The sequence below is a fragment of the Leucoraja erinacea genome, chromosome 6 (genome assembly GCF_028641065.1).
Source record: "Leucoraja erinacea ecotype New England chromosome 6, Leri_hhj_1, whole genome shotgun sequence".
NCBI lineage: Eukaryota > Metazoa > Chordata > Chondrichthyes > Rajiformes > Rajidae > Leucoraja > Leucoraja erinaceus.
This window is the reverse complement of record NC_073382.1, coordinates 42,758,494-42,780,342: the sequence shown is the minus strand read 5'-3', so window position 1 is coordinate 42,780,342 and position 21,849 is coordinate 42,758,494. Positions and strand designations below refer to the sequence as shown.

The following is a 21,849-nucleotide window of genomic DNA, read 5'->3' as shown; positions in this document are numbered from 1 at the left end:
TCTTGTCTGCTCCCCATAACCCCTGACATCTGTACTATTCTAAAATGTATCAATCTCTGCCTTAAAAATATCCAATGACCTGGCCTCCACAGCCTTTTGTGGCAATGAATTCCACAGATTCATCACCTTCTGGCTAAAGAAATTCTGAGACTGTGGAGTTTTAGACTCCCCTATACTGAGGACAAAGACTATGAGCATTCCCATTATCTATGCCCCCCTCATATTATACACTACTCATTGGGATGCTTCAAAGTAGAAAGCAACCTATGTGTAGTCAAAACTCTTGTCATATAGCCATAGATAGTATGAAGTCTGCCTGCATTACTAATCTCATGTTGAGATATTTTAAGCTTCAATCCAGTTAATTTTTGTTCTAAGAGAAAGTTTCAAGGCAGGAAAAAGTTTAGTGAATCACACCTGTGTAAAAAATAGTGATGATGCTATCTTCATGTTGGTTTAGAAGTTTCACTGATGACTCATTGTTTCTTGTTTAATTTGATTGTGAAAGAGTATAACAAGAACTTCTATTAATATACACGTCTTTCTCAAGATTGAATAGTCCTTAAGAGCTAATCTCTTAAAGCCTTAAATGTTATACTATGCATCATAACTGTTATAGTATAAGAATGTACTGTACATGTCTGTATCCCTCTGTACATGATCAATATCCCTCCATTCCCTGCACTTCCATGTGCCTATTTAAAAGCCTCTTAAACAACAGTTTTATAAATATTTGGCATTTGGGGAATGTGTGTCATGCAGTGGAGAATTACCTAATCTTTATAAAGACATCAAGCCATATGTGGCATGGAAACAGGCTCTTTGGCCTTACTTGTCCATGCCAACCATGATGCCCCATGTAAGCTAGTCGCATTTTCCCATGTTTGGCCCATATCCCTTTAAACTTTCCCTTTCTATGTATATTTGCCCAATTGTCTTCTAATTGTTGTGATAGTACCTTCCTCAACCACCTCCTCTGTCAGCTTGTTTCATAAACCTCCACCCTCTGTGTGAAAAGGTTGTCCCTCAGCTTCCTACTAAATCTTTTACCTCTCCTAAACCTATGTCCTCTGCTTCTTTGATCCTCGATCCAAAGTAAAAGATTCTGCCAATTCACCCTATCTATCCCTGTCATCATCTTATACACCTCTGTAAGATAACCCCTCATCCTCCTGTGCTCCAAGGATAGAGTCCCAGCCTGCCTAATCTCTCCCTATAGCTCAGGCCCTGGCAATATCCTCATAAATGCTTTCTGCACTCTTTCCTGCTTAATGGCGTCTTTTCTATAGCAGGGTGACCAAACTTCAACACAGTACTTCAAATGTGGTCTCACCATTGTTTAGCTTATGTTTAGTTTAGAGATGCAGCACGGAAACAGGCCCTTCGGCCCACCGAGTCTATGCTGACCAGCGATCACCCCGTACACTAGCACTATCCTACACACTAGGGACAATTTACAATTTCAACTGAAGCTAATTAACCTACAAACCTGTACATCTTTGGAGTGTGGGAGGAAACCGAAGCACCCAGAGAAAATCCACGAGGTCACAGGAAGAATGTACAAACTCCATACAGCACCCATAGTCAGGACCAAAACTGGATCTCTGGCACTGTAACTCTATTGCTGCAGAACAGTGCTGCCCACCCCCCCCCCCCCCCCCCCCCCCCCCCCCCCCCCCCCCAATACCCCCAATACTGTTTTGTACCTTTGTGGACACCAGGAACTGCAGATGTTGGAATCTTGGACAAAACACAAAGTACTGGAAGAACTCGGCGGGTCAGGCAGCATATGTGGAACGAATGGACCCCAAAAATGTTAAGAACTTGTGGTGTTACGCATTTACTCTTTTAAATCAGAGTCTACATTTTGGTTTGATTAAACCCAATGTATTTAATTATGGTTTTAATTGTAATGCTTCACAAAATTATTTTGTTAGCAAAATAATAGGCTTCTCTGCAGTGGAAATTGCGATCCCAGAATACAGAAGAGATGCTGCTTTGTAGTTGATGAATCCCGGCACTAACTATAGTTGCCTAAAGCAGTTTCCAAATATCTCCCAATAATTGGCCATCAAAGTAACTCACGATTGGGACTTTAGGCCATTTTCCCACTCACTTATAATCAAAACTTTTTATTGAAAGTTTCTTTCCTCTTCAAAGTTGATTTAGTTTTCCAACAATCTTCTATTTCTCTTATCTTCTGTACACAGAAGAAACATCAAACTTTACTTTCCTGGGTACACAGAAATTATAGATCAGAAGTCCATACTCATCCAATGCATCACATACATCTATGACAGACATAAAGTACTGGAGTAACTCAGCAGGTCAGGCAGCATCCCTGGAGAGCATGGATAGTGGGTGTTTCGGGTCGGGACCCTTCTTCAGTCCGATTGTGGGAGGTGGGGAAGAAAGCTGGAGGAGAGGAGGAGCAGGACGAAGTGTGGCTGGTAATAGGTGGACAGACGCGAGGGGGTTATTTGATAGGTAGATTTTTGGACATAGGCCAGAGTAGTAGAGGAATGTGCCTGAAAGGATAAGAGTTGCAAATCAGGGATAGAAATGTTGTGGAATGTGTATCCATTGTACACGGTACAAGTGAAGAGGGAGGGGGAGATGACAGGAGAAGTAGGGAGAGGAATGGGGCAGAAACTGAGTTAGGTCAGCCAGACTGACTGTTTCATTTTTACTCCCAAAAATGAGATTTGCACAAAATTATATGTTCTCAATGATAATATCTCCCAGTTTGTATATTGTCATGTCATGATTGCAAGATATACCACAAGGTGAGAAATGTGTCACCTCCCTCTGTGGAAAAAGTGTGCCCTGCACATCACCATTAAACCATGCCCCTCTCACCTTAAAGCTATGCCTATAGACTTTAGAGATACAATGCGGAAACAGGCCCTTCAGCTCACCGAGTCCGCATCGACCAACATTCACCCCACATACTGGCACTATCCTACACCCTAGGGGCAATTTACAGAAGTCAATTAAGCAACACACACACACGTTTGGGATGTGGAGGAAACTGGAGCACCCGGAGGAAACACACACGGTCACAGAGAGAATGTACAAATTCTATGTACAGACAGCACCTGATGTCAGGATTGAACCCAGCTCTCTGGCACTTTGAGGCAACAACTCTACCGCTGCATAACCATGTCAGCCAAAGTGCTGGAGAAACTCTTTTACTTAATGCCCCAGCCTAAAGATGTGCAGGTTTGGAGGTTAATTTTCTTATGTAAATTGTCCGTAGTGTGGAGGAAAGAACTAATGTGTGTGTGATGGATGGTCGGTGTGGACTCGGTGGGCCAAAGGGCCTGTTTCCTTGCAGTATCTTTAAGCTCAACTAAACTGAAATGTCACATCTGTAAATGGTCAGGTCAGCAATGTAGGAGAAATATTGTGGAACGTTACCTTGCAGAACGGGTCTAGTGAATGATTTTGCCAACGTTTTCTCTTTGTCCTGCTCCAGCTTGTTCTCCACTGGTTGACCACACTGCTGGGGAAGGTTGGGCTGGCAGATTAGTTGGCACGTGGTTCATGCCAGTGAATGTCATTGCTGAGGGAATAGCTGTGTCTATAGTTTGTGTGATGGAAGTGGAAGCTAGAGGAAAATGGTCAACCGAATATCCAGAAGGAAACAATGATAGAGAACTTGCACTGTCACTTGAAACAGGCAGAAGAGAGCATACAAGAGAAGATCTGGAGACATCAGGTGCCCAGGGTGTAAACACTGGGAAAGAATTGCTGGAACAGCTAGTTGAAAGGAAAATCGAGCTGTTGGGGAGATTAGTGAAGCAGATACTTGGAACTGAAATGAGAGATGGCGAAGGAATGTTTGAAGGCAAACTTGTTTGAAGTTGCGGGACTAATCTTTTGACAGCAGGAATGTAATACTGATTGGATTCAGGAGCAGCCATTGGATATACAAACGAGCCATTCATGGAACTCGTACCTAGGGTAGAAAAGATCATAGGTTTTTGAGACATTGGAGCAGAATTAGGCCACTCGGCCCGTCAAATATACCCTGCCATTCGATCATGGCGGATCAAGCTTTCCCTCTCAACACTCTTCTCCTGCCTTCTCGTCAACCTTTGACACCCGAATGGGTCTGTCCCACTTAGGCGATTTTTTTCGGCGACTGCTGGTGACTGTCATAGTCGTAGCATGTCACCGAAAAACCGGCGACTGTATGCATCCTATGACAATGTCTGTGACAATGTCTACAACAACCTATCTCCTAGTCAACGTCAAGCTATGGCAAGCTACCGACAACCGGCAACCATTAGGACATCCACCTACGACAAACTACGTCCACCCGTGACAAGCTACGACAAGGTAAGACAATTCAGTTGCCGCTACCTGTCACTGGTTGACGTAGGTAGTTGCAAATAGAATAGTCAGCACCGGCGGCAACCTACGTCATCCTGGCGACAACCTACGTCATCCTGGCGACAGCACCTACGTCATCCTGGCGACAACCTACGTCATCCTGGCGACAACCTACGTCATCCTGGCGACAACCTACGTCATCCTGGTGACAGCACCTACGTCATCCTGGCGACAACCTACGTCATCCTGGCGACAGCACCTACGTCATCCTGGCGACAACCTACGTCATCCTGGCGACAACCTACGTCATCCTGGCGACAACCTACGTCATCCTGGTGACAGCACCTACGTCATCCTGGCGACAACCTACGTCATCCTGGCGACAGCACCTACGTCAGGCTACGATTGTTGGCGTCAAGCACACGGGCGCCGACTGTCTCCGAAAAGTTTTGAACATTTCAAAATCCAGCGGCGACCAGAAAAAAGGTGCAACTCTTTGGGTGATTGAGGAGACCATGCAGGCCATACCCCGGCGGCCATGTGGCGGCAGCGTAGTCGCCTGTAATCTCAAAAAAATATATTTAAAAAAAATAAAATTTAAAAAAATAAAATAAAAAAAAAAATCGCTTAAATGGGACAGGGGCATTACTCATCAAGAATCCATCAATCTCCATTTTTTAAATACCCAATGACATGGCCTCCACTGCTGTCTGTGGGATGGAATTCCAGATTCACCACCCTCTGGCTAAAGAAATTCCTCCTCATCTTTCTTAAGGCACGTCCTTTTATTCTGACTTTTACCCAACACACTCAACTGCTGAAGTCCTGACATGCTGAGGTCACACAGCAATTTTACCTTTGAAGTTATGGCAATCTAAATGCACAGCACAACTTCCAACAAACCCGAATAGAAGAAGCATGCGGAATATGGAATTTAAGCAGCGCTTTTTAAAAATTATATTAAAAAGTATTATATCATACAATTAAGATGAACTTACAAATCTGTGAATGACAATTAGGAATTAAATTTTAAGTTGATGGCACTAATAAACACGAACACAAGATCAGTAGGAAACCAGAAACACAAGGAACTGCAGATGTTGGTTTACAAAAACCCCACAAAATGCTGGAGTAGCTCAGTGGGTCAGGCAGCATCTCTAGAGAACATGGATAGGTGACATTTCGGGTTAGGACCCTTTATCAGACTGAACTTTGCGACTTTCTGATTTTTCCCCACCCCTTCCCCCTCTCTGTGTCCTACATTTAAAACAATAATTACTTAATTTTATTCTGCCAAGAGATGTCTAATCATCATCATCATCATCATCATCCTGGGCCAGCATATATTGCCTTGAACACAAAGTGCAGGAGTAACTCAGCGAGTCAGGCAGCATCCCTGGATGATATGGAAAGCGTGACATTTTGGGTCAGGTCTGAAGAAGGGTCCCGACCCAAAACGTCATCTTATCCATGTCCTCCAAAGATGCTGCTGGACCTGCTGAGTTACTCCAGCACTTTGTGTTCTACGCAGGACCAGCGTCCTTGTTTCTTGTGTCTACCTTTATTGCCTTGAACTGAGTTGATTCTATGGACTGTCATTGAAAGTCTAGAGTCACAAAGACAAGAACAAACAGTATATCTCCTTCTCTGAAGGACAATCATGGAAACATGGAAAATGGGTGCAGGAGTCAGCACCACCATTCAATATGATCATGGCTGATCATCCAAAATCAGTACCCCGTTCCTGCTTTTTCTCCATATCCTTTGATTCCTTGAGCCTTAGGAGCTACATCTAACTCTCTTGATAAAGTGCAAAACCAATTTTAGAGTACTTGTACAGAATCATGTACCAGATTGTCATAAATACATATCTGATCATTTTACATTCAGTATTAAGTCAACCTTAATAACCCATGATACCAATTCTAGAGTTATTAGATTATATATATTTTTTAAATCACAGGTGTATTCTTCTATTTCCTGCACTTTTGTTTTGACCTCCTCCCTGACCACACTTTCCAGTTGGTTTTGTACTTCTGTAAAATTGGTTTTGCACTTTTGCCAATATAAGTTCTTTTAAGATATGACCCACTGTCTTACCCTGTTAACATAATCTCACTACTTTTTAATTCAATCCCTTGAGTAATGGACCCTTGTGAATGGTTAGAGGTTTATGTTCTCATTTCAGCCATGTTGCCACTTATATTGACTTGTAAATCCGTTCTCCAAGATACTTTTGTCCTTCTATCCAATTTAATAATCATTACTGCCGTATGGGTTCACATTATTTGTTCTACAAAAGTACACATATCTAGAAATTAATTTGCTCATTAATTCTCCATTTTAAAGTTCATTAACCCCTTTTTCTATTTTGCTGTAGTCTTTCTTTGCATTAATATATCATATTTAAATAATGGCATTTCCAAAGTGTGAAGTTGTGCTTCTTATCCTTATGTCCAAATCATCATTACAAAATTGGCATCAATTATCCTGATCCTTTAGCAAAACAAAAGGTGCTGGACAATCTCAACGAGTCAGGCAGTATCTGGGGAGGAAATGGACAGATGACGTTTCGGGTCAGGACTCTTCTTCAAAAGGAACACTTTTAGGTTTAGAATTATTATTGTCAAGTGTACTGAGGGACAGTGAAAAGCTTTTTTTTGCATGCTATCCCCAATCAGATCAAATAATACTATACATGAATACAATCGTCAAATGCAAGTCAGTAGGTAGAGCAAAGGGGAAGGTACAGAGTGCAGAATATTGTTCTCAGAATTGTAGCACATCAGTTCCAGAGACAAAGTACAATACCCGCAATGGGGTAGAGGTGAACTACGTGTCATCTGTCCATTCTCTCCCTAGATGCTGCCTGACCCGCTGAGTTCCTTCAACACTGTGTTTTGCCCAAGACTCCAGCAACTGCAGTTCCTTGTGTCACCTGATCCTTTTGTCAGTCTAAATAATTTCTGTTGACTCCCAAATCTCAGATTTTGGTTTTGGAGCCAGCTGGCGATCCATTTTTCAGTGCTGGTGGCACAGTGGCGGGTAGAGCTGCTGCCTCACAGCGCCAGAGACCTGGGTTTGATCCTGCCATGTGCCATTATCTTTCTTGCAAATAATGTTAAGTCAACTGGTCCACTTTTAACTCTCCAGAGAGATTAATATTATGATTGACTACTTACATATTGCTGAAACATTGAATCCTAAACCCCTTAGCAATAAATGAGTCAATATATTCATACCATCTGTTTTGTGATTGTTGAAATATTCATTTCTGGTGAATTGGTGTGGAATTTTTGGTTTTATTCTTTCAGAAGATAAGTTGCTGCCAAAGACTCTGTTCCTGTAATGAAAAATCGGATCAATTTAATTCATTTTATCCTGTACTTCAAAATAAAATAGCACAATCTGTTCTGAAAGCAATTAATGTGCTAAAAATAGCACAAACTGGTATGGCTTCCTAAAGCAACTCATAACCACCGTGACCTCAATTTTGCACTGATTTACTTTCTGAAATCAGCGTACACCCATTTAATTTTAATCTTCTGTAATAGACCAAAGAAGCTTCAACCAAATCTGCATTAATCCCCAAAACACAAAGAAAATAACAAAAATAATTTCAAATAATCTAGATTATATTTTAAATACTGTAAAATCAGTTTGGATGGAATAGGAAAACAGGCACTTTGGCCCCACAGTGTAGGAAAGAACTGCAGGTGCTGGGTTAAATCAAAGGTAGACACAAAATGCTGAAGTAACTCAGCGGGACAGGCAGCATCTCTGGAAATAAGTATTGGGTGATGTTTCGGGTCGATCTCGACCCGAACCGTCACCTATTCCTTCCCTCCAGAGATGCTGCCTGTCCCGCTGAGTTACTCCAACGTTTTGTGTCTACCTTTGGCCCAACTCGTCCATACTGACCAAGATGCCCCATCAGGATAAATCAGGTAGACGCACAGAGTCTTTTGCCCAGAGTAGGGAAATCGAGAACCAGAGGACATAGGTTTAAGGGGAGGGGAAAGATTTGATAGGAACCTGAGGGGTAACTTTTTCACATAAAGATTGGTGGTTGTATGGAACGAGCTGCCAACAGCGGTAGTTGGGGTGTGGGCAAGTTGCGCCAAGGGGCCTGTTTCCACACAATGACTCTAAGTGAATTCCATTTGCCCACGTTTGATCCTTATCCCTCGAAACCCTTCCTATCCATGTACCTGTCCAAATGTCTTTTCAATTCTGGTTGCTAAACAATTTAACTCCCCCTCCCATTCTCACGCTGACTTTTCTGTCCTGGACCTCCTCAATTGTCAGAGTGAGGCCCAGCGCAAATTGGAGGAACAGCACCGCATATTTCACTTGGGCAGCTTACAACACAGCGGTACGAACATTGACTTTTCCAACTTCAAGTAACCCTTACTTTCCCTCTCTCTCCATCCCTCCCCCTTCCCAGTTCTCTGACCAGTCTCACTGTCTCAGACTACATTTTGTCTGTTTGCTTTGTTGTTCCTTCTCCCAGCTAACAATGTTCTATTCTCCATTTTCCTTGTTCTCCATTCCCATTGCCCTGTTTTCACACTTTCACTCTTCCTTATCTTTGCGTCTCCCTCCCCCATGACATTAGTCTGAAGAAGGGTCTCAACCCAAAACGTCACCCATACCCTCTCCAGAGATGCTACTAACCCACTGAGTTACTCCAGCATTTAGTGTCTATCTTCGGTTTAAACCAACATCTGCAGTTCCTTCATACACATTCATCCACATACATTTTAAATGTTGCTATAGTACCTGCCTTAACTACATCCATAGACCCACCACCCTCTCTGTGAAAAAGTAGCCTCTCAAGTTCCTATTCAATATTTCCCCTGTCACCTTACACCTACATGTATGCCCTCTGGTTCTCGATTCACCAACTGTGGCTAAAAGACTGAGTATTCAAAAGCAGTTTCAGGTTTTATTAACTATGGTAGAAAGTGAAAGGCTTTTGGGGTGATTTTGTATTTCCAGTAACGAGGAGCAGAAATCAACAAACTCATTAAATATGAAAATAAATCTTAAGGTGAAATGATTACAATCAAAGAAAGTTTGTATTAAGCCATGAGATAAGGGATATCCAAACACAGAATAACAGAATTCTGATTTGCAGCAGCACAACAGGCATTATTCAACATTATACTCTGTAGATACCATTATATTTAATAAAAAAGTTTCCATAGATAATGAAAAAAAAAAATTGGTGTGAACACAAGCATAATTTAATCATTGTATAATGATGAAAAAAAATAATACAAATTATACTATTTTGTCCAAAGGTTTCCATTGACATTACATGCAAACTAGAATTTTTTAAATCACACAAATAGTTCCTCACTCCACAAAGTGCTGGAGTAACTCAGGCAGCATCTCTGGAGAACATCAATAGGTGACGTTTCAGGACAGGACCCCTCATCAGACTGAAGGAGGCTGAAATTCAACAGTCTGAAGAGGGTCCTGAACTGAAACGTCATCTGTCCATTCCCTCCACAGATGCTGCCTGGCCTGTTGAGTTCCGCCAGCATGTGTATTTTGCTCAAATTTGCAGCTTCTGCAGTTCCTGGTGTCTCCTCAATTTCACTTACCGGAGTATTAACTGGTTTTGAGGATACTTGCGATCATCTGCCTTCCATATATATTTACAATACCTCGGATTTGTTTGAAAGATTTCAAGAATCTGAAATATTAAAACATTTCAAAATATAAATTTTCCATTTTCATTACGGAAAATTAATTTCCATTACAAATACCAGTTCTCAAGTTATTGCGTGTTGCGTAGAAAGGAAATAAATTATACTGTAAGGAAAACCAAATCTACAATTTGAACCACAGATGCACCATGGAAACCATACATTTGGATTGCATCACAGCTCGGTGTGGGAACAACTCTGCCTAAGACCACAAGAAACTACAGAAAGTTGTGGAAGTAGCCCAGGCCATCACAGACCAGACTACCCACCATTGACTCCATCTACACTTCACGGTGCCTCAGGAAAAGCAGTTAACATATCAAAGACTTGTCCCACCCCGGTCATTCCTTCTTCTCCCTGCTCCCGTTAAACCTTGTAAACTGATTTTCCATGGATTGGACAGGTTTGGAGTGATATGGACCAAACATGGGCAGGTGGGAATAGTGGAGCTCGGACATGTTGGACGGTGTGGGCAAGTTGGTCCGAAGGGCCTGTTTCCACATTGTATCACTCTATGACCCCAATTCTATTGGATTTTACACAAACACTATTTTTGATGCAAATATTTGTTTTGTTTACAGTATGTATTAAGGGTTGCAATGACAGATTAAGGTTGCGACAAGGAACTGCAGATGCTGGATTCTTCATTAAAACACAAGGTGTTGGTAGAATTCAGTAGGTCAGGCAGCATCGCTGGAGGGAATGGACAGACAACGTTTCAGGTTGGAACCCTTCTTCGGATCATAGATTACAGCAACTTGGACTGGGAGCTGAATGGTACAGATGTAAGCAACCCACACATTGTGCGTGTGAATAGATCACAGTCAAACCTGGTGAAGCTTCCTTCATTAATACCTTGAGAGTTGACGCTGATTAGCTTCAGTTGTGAATATGATTAAAAAGGTTCTAAGTATAGTTAGGTGCCAAGAAGATCAAAAACTCCACAGAGCACACTGCCTCTTCAGCAACTTGAACTGATGAGGAACAGAAATGTCTGGAGGAGAGGCATATTTAGTAGATTTCAGCTGTGTTAAGGTATATAAATGGTCTCAGACTACTTAGTTGCTGCCTTAGAGCGCCAGAGATTTGGGTGCTGTCTGTATGGAGTTTGTACATTCTCCCCATGACCACGTGGGTTTTTTCCAGTTGGTCCAGTATCCTCCCACCCTCAAGACGTGCAGGTTTGTAGGTTAAGTGGCTATGGTAAAGATTGTGAATTGGCTGTAGAGTGTAGAATAATGCTAGTGTTTGAGGTGATCGATGGTGGGCGTGGACTCGGTGGGCCAAAGGGCCTGTTTTCACCCTGTATCTCTAAAGTGAGGTTTAATGTGAAGCTCAAGTTCACATTTGGAATAAAAAGAATTATAAAAGGATCAGTGTTGATGAACTCTGCTCTTTAACGCTTGAAGTTTCTCTGATGTTTAAGAGGCTTTTAGGTGGGCACATGGATATGCAGGGAATGGAAGGATATGGATCTCATGCAGCCTAAGGAGATTAGTTTAACTTGCCATCACATTTTCAAATATATCACATGGTTTGCTCTAATTAATTGAATTAATATGTAGAAAAATATATTCAGATTCCATATTTGTTCATTGGCAGTGTTAATATATGTCTACCTGTGATTTTATGCTGTTTGGGATTCTCCCATAAATGTGCCTCATGTACTCAACAGTCATCTCCAAGATAGATGGCACATCAGTTCTTCTTCCCTTCACGTAAGGCAGAAGCATACGTAACTGGTCACAGCAATCCTTGATGCGGACTCTGGTCGTGAATTAAAAAAAAAAGTTAATTCATCAATCTTCAATTGAACTCTTGAGTTCAATGTTCAATTGGACTCTGTACTATTAAGAACTTTGAAATTTAATGGGCACAAGTTGACACCAGAAACGTGTTGACTCTTTGTGTACTGCCTTGGTGAAGTCTACCTTAAGACTGCAATCCCTGCACTTATTGTACTTGTCTTTTCCAGATTTAGCGACAGTTTCTTCCTAGCTTTTATCAGGCAACTGAACCATTCTACCAACAACTAGAGAGCAGTCCTGAACTACTATCTGATCGGACTTTACTGGCTTTATCTTGCAATAAACATTATATGCACATTATTCCCTTTATCATGTATCTATACCCCATGGATGGCTCATTTGTAATCATGTATAGTCTTTCCACTGACTGGTTAGTACACAATAAATGCTTTTGACTGTACCTCGGTACACGTGACAATAAACTAAACATATCTATGGTTGTCCTTATCTATAGTATGATTTTATTGGACAATACGCAAAACTGTTTCACTGTAACTAGGTACATGTGACTATAAAGTATCATTGAACTCATTGGATTCTAATCAAAGAAAAAAAATTAATAATGAAAATCAGCCAACACAAGAAACTGCAGATGCTGGAAACCTGGAGCAAACCACAAAGTGCTGGAGGAACTCAGTGGGTCAGACAGCATCTGCGGAAGGAATGGACAGGGGTGACATTTCAGGTCGGGACCCTTTTTCAAACTGATGTAGTAGGAGGGAGAAAGCTGGAGAAAAGAGGTGGAGGCTGGAAAAAGCCTGGCACGTGATAGGTGTAATCAGGCGAGATGGTGATTGGCAGATGGGTGGAGTAAGTGACAAAGGCCAGAGGTGCTAAAAGGGTATCAGATAAAAGGATGCAGAGAGTAGAGTTTGACTTGTTCATGGTTATAGATGGCGGAACAAAGGAATTTCTCGCTAGAGAAATGGTCGAAATGCAAGAAGGAATTCAAGAATGGTTTATGGCTTCAATGTGCTGAGAAAGTGCCAGTCAGGCAATCTTAGGATATAGAACAGTACAACGCAGAAATAGGCCGTTCAGCCCACAATGTCTGTGCTGGGCACGATGCCAAGTTAAACTAATCTTGGAGCTAGAGCTGGAACTGGAGCTGGAGATGGAGCTGGAGCTCTGCTTGCACATGATCCATATCCCCCCCCACCCCCATATCTTGCATATCCATGTGCCTATTCTTACTAACATAATGCATTCTCCAGCTATCTGAGCCGTGAAAGGCCTGGATAGAGTGATTGTGGCGAGGATGTTTCCACTCATGGGATAATCTAGGACCAGTGGGCACAGCCTCAAAATAAAAAGACGTACCTTTAGAAAGGAGATGAAGAGAAATTTATTTAGCCAGGGGGTGGTGAATATGTGGAATTTATTGCCACAGACGGCTGTGGAAGCCAAATCACTGGATATTTTAAAAGCGGACATTGACAGTTTCTTGATTATTAAGGGTTCAGGGGTTATGGGAAGAAGGCAGGAATACGGAGTTGAGAGGAAAAGATAGATCAGCCATGATTGAATGGCGGAGCAGACCCAATAGGCCAAATGACCCAATTCTGCTCCGAAAATGTATGAATTTATCTCTCCTGTTGTCTGCCTTACTGGAATGGATTGTATCATCAAGGGAGAGCTGTAATACTCAATGTCCATTATTCTCCTTCTGATAATATAATACATTTTCGATTAGCTTTCTGTTCAACAAATTTCCCCGACTCTTACCTCCGCATCCGTTCCATGTTACTATGAAGCAAGGCGTCAGAGGAGGGTTTCTTATGGATGGGTTCAGAAGATGGGGACTCTGGCAAACCCGTATCACACGATGCACCATTTTCCTCCAGCTCCGATCTGCATAAATTAATGATTGAATAATGTTAACACCAGCTATGTGAACATCAGACAGCCTTCTCATAGATCCTAGAGGCTTATGGGCCAAACGGACTAGCTTAGATGGGGCATCTTGGTCAGCTTGGACTATCTGGGCCAAAGGGGCACTTTCCGCGCTGTCTGAGTCTTAGAGTCACAGGATCATGGTGATACAGCACAGAACCCGGCCTTTCAACCCAACTTGCTGCACCAATCAACATGCCGGATCTACACTAGTTCAGGATATTGTCACGTGTTTTGTTCCCAAGCTTTTGTTACATGTTAATCAGACAGTGGAAAGGCTACACAAGATTACAATCGAGCCATCCATAGTCTACAGACACAGGATAAAGGGAGTAACGTTTAGTGCAAGATACATTCCAGTAAAGCCCCACCTGCCCGCATTTGTGAATCTCGGAAAAGATGCAATCAAAGAGAAGCAGGGAGAAGAACTTATTGGCTGAAACCCATGGGAAAGATGAGTCAGAGGCGAGTCAGAGGGGAAAAAAAGATTAAAACTGAGGAATTTGTTTTGTAAATTGGCAAATTAGGCTATCAGCCAATATAAGCAAGGCTGCTCTAGGGGAGTGTCAGTGAGGGAGCGGCCTTGTGAGTAAAGTGTGAGTCTTTGGCTTGAGAGTCTTCGGCTGAGGAGAGGAGACTACGCAAAAGGCTGGAGAGGATGGGATGCGATGCGGTGAACACATGATGGGTAAGATGAGAGTGTGATGCTTGCAGGATGTTGGAGCCCAGGGACACGGATGGAGCCTCTGGCTGCTACAACTGTGGCAAATGCGTCCATGATCAGCTCCTGAAGGACTGTGTTGGGGGACCGGAGAAGCAGCTGGATGACCTCAGGGCCATCCGGGAAAACGAGAGTTTTCTGGGCAGGACCTACAGTGACGTTGTCACAATAGACAACAGACAATAGGTGCAGGAATAGGCCATTTGGCCCCTCGAGCCAGCACTGCCATTCAATGTGATCATGGCTGATCATCCCCAATCAGTACGCTGCCCCTGCCTTCTCCCCATAGCCTGACCTGCTATTTTTAAGAGCCCTATCTAGTTCGCTCTTGAAAACATCCAGAGAACCTGCCTCCACCGCCCTCTGAGGCAGAGAATTCCACAGTCTCACCACTCTCTGTGAGAAAAAGTGTTTCCTCGTCTCCATTCTAAATGGCTTACTCCTTATTCTTAAACTGTGGCCCCTGGTTCTGGACTCCCCCAACATCGGGAACATGTTTCCTGTCTCTAGTGTGTCCAAGCCCTTAACAATCTTATGTGTTTCAATGAGATACCTCTCGTGCTTCTAAACTCCAGAGCGTACAAGCCCAGCTATTCCATTCTCTCAGCATATGACAGTCCAGCCTTCCCGGGAATCACACTGAGGATACGGGAAGAATGAAGGTGTGTAACTGAGAGAAACGGTGGTAAACGGTGGAATGCAGGAGACCCAGGCGGCTGTGCCTAATGAAAACAGGTACGCCCTCTTGGGAACTGTTGGGGGAGATGATGCTTCCAGTCCGAGCGGCAGACACGTCGGTGGCTCCAATCCTAGAGATTGGACTCGACCGGTGAGACCGATGTCGGGCAGAGCCATAGTGGTGGGTGACTCCACTGTCCGAGGAGCTGACAGAAGATTTTGTGGTGGCAGAGGAGACGCCTGGATTGTCTGTTGCCTCCCTGGTGCCAGGATTCAAGATGTCATGAGCTGAATTCAGAACATCCTCGAGAGAGAGAAGGTGAACAGCCGGCAGTAGTTGTGCACGTAGGCAAAAATGACATTGGGAAGACGAGGAAGGAGGTTCTGCAACGAGAGTTCAGAGAGTTAGGAAGAAAACTGAAAAGTAGAATTTCTCGGGTGGTTATCTCTGGATTGCTTCCAGTACCTCGTACTAGTGAGGACAGGAACAGGGAGATAGGGGATCTGAATGTGTGGCTGAGGGCCGGGTGCAGGGAGCAAGGATTTAGATTTATAGACCACTGGGATCTCTTCTGGGGTAGGGATGACCTCTACATAAGGGACGGGTTACACCTTAACTGGAGGGGGACCAACATTCTGGCAGGCAGGTTTGCTAGGGCTATATGTGTGGGTTTAAACTAAATAGTGGGGGGGAGGGATTGACAAATTGGGAGTATAAAGATGGAGTTAAAGGGAAAGTGAGTACAGGAAAAATTACAAAAGACTCTTGAATTAATGGGAAGGAAAGTTCGAGAAGGGATAAGAGAGTACGGTCAGGGCCAATTGCGAGCGGTGTGAGAGGGGAGGTGAATTCCGATGTCAAAGTGTTGTATATGAATGCGCGAAGTATAAGAAATAAAGTGGACGAGATTGAGGCTCAGTTAGAAATTGGCAAGTATGATGTTGTGGGAATTACAGAGACATGGCTGTCAGAGGGCCGGGGACTGCATAAAAATAAAAGAGTACAACGTAGCAAAGATGATCGGGAAGCAAGAGGATTGGGTAATGTTTAAAGAACAACAGAAGATAACTAAAAAGGCAATCGGGGAAGAAAAGATGAGGTACGAAGGTAAGCTAGCCAAGAATATAAAGGAGGATAGTAAAAGCTTCTTTAGGTATGTGAATAGGAAAAAATTAGTTAAGACCAAAGTTGGACCCTTGAAGACTGAAAAAGGTGAATTTATTATGGGGAACAAGGAAATGGCAGATGAGTTAAACCGGTACTTTGGATCCGTCTTCACTAAGGAGTTCATAAACAATCTTCCTGATATACTAGTGGACAGAGGATCTGGGGTGACGGAGGAACTGAAGGAAATCCACATTAGGCAGGAAATGGTGTTGGGTAGACTGATGGGACTGAAGGCTGATAAATCCCCAGGGCCTGATGGTCTGCATCCCAGGGCACTTAAGAAAGTGGCTCTAGAAATTGTGGATGCATTGGTGATAATTTTCCAATATTCTCTAGATTCTGGATCAGTTCATGGAGTTTAGAAGCATGAGAGGGAATCTTATTGAAACGTATAAGATTTTACTTCGGAGTCACGTGAGGGACTCCATGAAAGAAACCCGCTACGACGCATGCGTGTCATATCGCATACACGCATTGAACGAGTCAGAAGTGGGAGACGACGTCTCCCTAGAGAGAAAGGCAAAGAAGCAGGTAAGAGACTGCAAAAGTTTTTCCACTTACCTTGCAGGTAGGAAATACAAGAAGCTGCAGGAGCTGGAGGGAGACTGCAGAAATATTGCAGCCAGACCAGCAGCAGCAGCAGCCGTTAGCGCGAACCCTCCTGAGAGGATTCCCAAACGGCTATTTTTAGCACAGAACAGCTGTGCCCGACGTCGCTCCCCGCACCGGCAAGAGACTGCTGCCGGGCGGGAAACAAAGCTACACGGCCCGGGGAGTTTCTAGACCAAGTCGGGTCTATTATTAGATGCAGTCGTTCGGCGCTCCGCAGCTGATTAAAGCAGCCGCACCACCCGGAGAGAGAGAGCAGACATCGGGAACAGCAGCCCATGGACCTGCGCTACGGGGTCCGTGGGGCAGCGGGAGGAAGGACGTTCCTCCGAAAACGGCAGGCTGAAAACCAGTACAGGTAAGAACAAATTTCCCTTACCTTTTTTGGTGCTTTTTCCAGAGTGCTTGCTGTATTCTGAAGAGACTGGTGTGTTGCTGAACAGCAGGGAGCCAGCTAAGGACGTCAGGGCACAGCCACAGGTCGTTACTGGTGTGATGATGAACAGCAGGGAGCCAGCGACTGATGTCAGTATAGAGCTGAAGGGCTGTTGTTTAATGACCAGCAGCAGCCAGCAATAAATGTCGGCACCAGCATCTCCCAGATGGGAGCGAGTGCCAAACTTCACCCTAAATGGGTAGAGGTGCCCGTGAGTACCAGGACCATGGGGAACGGTCCAGTGCCCGTAGGCATGGGGACGGGCAGTGGGATATACCGCGTGCGACTAGTGCCCGAGAGCACCAAGGTCGGCAGGAGCGGTCCCATATATTAAGCACCCGCGACGACTAGTGCCCGAGAGCATGTAAGTCGGCTGGAGCGGTTTGCTGGAGTAAAATTCTCCATATTGGCAGGCTCCGGGATTGGAGGTAGCCACAGTGGGCAAATAATAATATAAGTCCCACAGCAGTTTCCCATATGGGCTGCATGAAATGTCGGACGCCTCTGAGGAGGGTATGGAAGGTCTGACGGGGTAAAGCCTGAGCAGGTGATGGAGCCACTGTCCCCTATTGAAGGGGGGGGAAAACAACCTGCCGAACATGATGAGCAGTACTGCCAGCAGAACTCACGGAGAATGATTGCGAGAGGATGGCTGTGAGTATTGAAGGACTGTGAGTCCACCCATCAACTTCAAGCTAATATTTTTGCTGAAGTGTTGGCAAGGCTTCTATACCCCGGAATATTGTGGTGCTCTTAATGTAGCCATTGTTACAGGTGCATTTGCAGACATGTTGGGAAGGCCGTTAGGAGTTGGGAAAATCCGTAATACTCTGAAAGGTCTCATGGCGGGCATAACAGCTTTGGCCCGCATGTTAAATAAGGTGTACAAAATTAGTGACCACAAGGATGCCATTAGCACTATTTTTTTGCAATGTGCAGTTTGAAGGGCCATTAAGCCAGCTCTAGACCCTAGTTCGCTATACTATGTAAGCAAAGGGCTATAGACCCCGTTATTTGGGGGGGGAGACCTGTCTAAACAGGTATAGAATTGGCGAGGAGGCTTGACTTTGGGGCTGATTAAAGCATCCAAAGGTTATCTGGGGAAGACATTAACCTCATGTGCATCCTAAGAGAGGTAGTGTGTTTTTGTAATTATACTACAAAGAATTGGGCAGAGGTACCCAGCAGCAGCGTCCTGTTTAGGGTTTGGCCGGGACGACCACTGTGGAGATGCAAACTAACATTAACCTTTAGGCTCTCCACAACCGCATATGAAACCAAGGAAAATAACTTGGTTACCACCAATAACCATGGAGGTAGGTGAATTTGGGGCTCCAGTATTAATAGGGAGCACGGAAGTTGGGGGGATATTGCAACTTCATGTTGATGCTTGGTGTAATATATCCATGGACAGATATATCCTTAGCAGTTTTAAGGGATATCTGATAGAGTTCTACACGAACAAAACCCTCCAGTACATAACCGGATAGATATACATGCTGGTATGAAATAAACCTGAACAACAGGATTTGTCTCAAACATCTTTATTAGAAATAAGAAAGATGGGGGATGCCGTATTATTATGGATTATCAATACTTCACAATGTTGTGCAATATATTCATTTTAAAAAATGGATATGTTTAGCAGTGCAAAGATTTAGTGTGCAGCAGGCTAGTCTATGGGAAGTATTAATTTAAGATCCTTGCTATTCAATATCAAACTGGGGGAAAAATTTTAAACCAGTGTTGGGACTGCTGCAACACCAAAATCATAGAATTATGGTATAGTTGGATGATATCCTTATTGTGGGAATAACTTAGGAATCGGCATGTTAGGCAGTGGTTGCCACTAATCAATTGTTTGTGCAGCTGGGATGCATTGTCCATCCACTTAAGTCAAAATTGACACCATTAACACATTTAATATGTTAATGACTTACTAATATGGAAAGCCACAGAGGTCAACTCGGCTGTGCTATTACAAACAGATGCCAGTGCAATTGGTTATGGTACAACTGATACCATCTCGAGCTATGGGGGAGATGGAATATATAAGAAGCTAACCTACATAACACTAAGGGTTAGAAATGTTAAGTGCATTTCATGGGCAAAAATCTTATTGCTCAGGAATGTAACTGCAGCATGGTAGATGGTAGATAGATAATACCTCGGTGATGGCATATTTAAGTCATATGGGTGGAAAGATATCACCAGCTTGTGATGAATTGGCAAATTAAACTTGGGAATGGTGTGTCCAAAGGAATATTTGGTTATGGGCTACGTATCTACCAGGGATACTAAATCAGTGGCAGACACCAGGCCACGAAAAATTATTGGAAGTACTAAATGGATGTTGGATAGGTGGTATTTGCTAAAATCAGTAAAGTAGGTAAGGCCGGATATTAGAATTGCATCCGGGGTTAAATCACCAGTTACCGAGGTATGTATCATTGATACCAGATCCTGAGGCAGAAGCTACAGATGCTGTTTCACTGCACTAGGGGAGGGGTTTTTTCATTTATGTATTACCTCCTTGTCTAGTTATAAATTTGGGGTACGAAGGGACATTCAACAGGAATCGGCATTGGGGATGTCTTAGTACCTGATTGGCTTACCCAACTATGGTTTTCCCGGGGTACAGGACATGGTGCTGGAACTATGTATAACGGTAGACGTAGTCCTAAGTTGCTGGTGCATCCAGTAACTGAGGATAGCTATCCATGTCATAGAAAATATTGATTTAGTAGGTTGTAGACTCTATAACACCGCTATGGGACATGGGGCTATCGATAGAACTGTGGACATGATCACGGCAGCACGAAGAAGGTCTACTCTATAACAGTATTTAGGTCATATTAAAATGGACTAATTACTGCCATGATAACTTTCTGGACCACAGAAATAAGGATGTTCCGGGGGTGCTACAGTTGCTTACCAGCCTGCAATATGGAGGACTGTGTTTCAGCACTGTGAATAATGCCGAAAGTGCATTGTCAAGTTATTAATGGCAAGAAACAGTAAGATAACTATATTTGGAATGTAAGTGTTGCTTTGATCTTGCTAAGGAATTGGTCGCCGGCTACAGCATTAAATCTGGATAACTAACTAGAAATGGTAATGCTGATAGCGCTAGTCACAGTGCATAAGCTCCAGTTATTGCTAAAAGTAAGACTGGATGGCCTCACTATTGCGGCACGAAGATTGAGGTTTGTGATCCAGGACCGTATTATTAAACAAAATAGGCCAGGATTAGCGGGGCAGGTCATAGAATTGATGGCCTACCTCTGTATAGACAATGCCTCTGTATAGTAAAGTACGGTTTTGTTATACAGTAAGAAAAAAGGCTATCAGAGGCAAGGAATTGGCGTTTAATCAGCTATAAGATACTGTACCATAGAGTGTAACTCAGACCATTTCGCGGTGGCTGAAATATGGGATATGATAGGCGGGAGTGGACAATAACATATTTAATTCTCACCCCACCAGGGCTGCAGCTACATCTGCAGCAAAACGCCTTGATGTATCCATGGACCAAATCCTCAGGATGCAGGATGGTTGTTGGAGAATACGTTTCAGAAATGTTAACAAACCAGTTAGCAGTATGGGAACGTTTTTTCGGGGAACAATTTTAAGTTCTGTATGATAATTTATCCCTGAAGAATACAGGGTTATGATTTGAATTAATTCGATATTATTTATCATTTCCATTAAATAATTGGTATGAATGCTTTGAATATAATTAACAATTTCTCTCTAACTACCAAGGCAGTTGTGAAGCATGGACTCGTTTCCACGGCATGAGGTCACAGAGCTTTGAAATCTTTCATGGAGTCCCTCACGTGACTCCGAAGTAAAATAGTAAGATTAAACGAGAACTTACCAGTTTGAAGTTTGATCTGTATTTTATGAGGAGGAACGTTGAGGGAATACATGCCCTCCGCTCCCACCCTCATAGGGTCAAATCTTAAGCTGGTATCTCTTTGATAATCTTGCTATTTTAGGTCAATATAGGGTATCTGTGACCTCACACCGCTGCTTTGAAGGATGACACGCATGCTTTCCCCCTCCTCATCTTAAACTCATGTCCTCTGGTTCTTGATTCCCCTGTTCTGATTAAAATACTCTGTGCATGCACCCTGTCTGTCCCCCTCATGATCTTATACACATCTATAAGATCACCCCTCAGCTTCATGCGCCCCAATGAACAATGCCCTAGCCTGCCCAACCTCTCCCTGTAGATCAGGCTCTCAAGTCCTGGCACCATCTTTGACGTAAATGTGACTACAGACAATGTCTGGGCTAGATGCGATTATGACACAAAGGCGTAGACTCTTCAATTCTCTCTGAAGGCAGGTGTGGTGTGGCATGGTGGGACCATGAAGGAAATTCTGATGCAGTGATCAACTTGACCCATTTAATGACAGGTGTCATTTTACAAAAGAAAAATCACAATCCACCATGACATCAAGAAGGATAAGCAA

At 43.4% G+C, this 21,849-nt stretch overlaps 1 protein-coding gene across 3 annotated transcripts in view; it reads right to left on the bottom strand.

The window, feature by feature from the left end:
• Positions 1 to 1,854: 1,854 nt before the first annotated feature.
• Positions 1,855 to 21,849, bottom strand: part of LOC129698015 (spermatogenesis- and oogenesis-specific basic helix-loop-helix-containing protein 2-like) — a 28,115-nt gene continuing 8,120 nt past the window's right edge. For 2 of the 3 annotated variants that reach the window (XM_055636830.1, XM_055636831.1), the window contains exons 3-8: positions 13,589 to 13,714; positions 11,675 to 11,822; positions 9,951 to 10,042; positions 7,581 to 7,681; positions 3,421 to 3,961; positions 1,856 to 2,233 (exon numbers count right to left, since the gene is read on the bottom strand). In XM_055636830.1, the coding sequence (XP_055492805.1) occupies positions 3,435 to 3,961; positions 7,581 to 7,681; positions 9,951 to 10,042; positions 11,675 to 11,822; positions 13,589 to 13,714 (994 nt within the window). In that variant the 3' untranslated portion in view covers positions 1,856 to 2,233; positions 3,421 to 3,434. Of the gene's footprint in view, positions 2,234 to 3,420; positions 3,962 to 7,580; positions 7,682 to 9,950; positions 10,043 to 11,674; positions 11,823 to 13,588; positions 13,715 to 21,849 lie in introns of all 3 variants that reach the window. The other variant, XM_055636832.1, reaches the window with a different exon arrangement.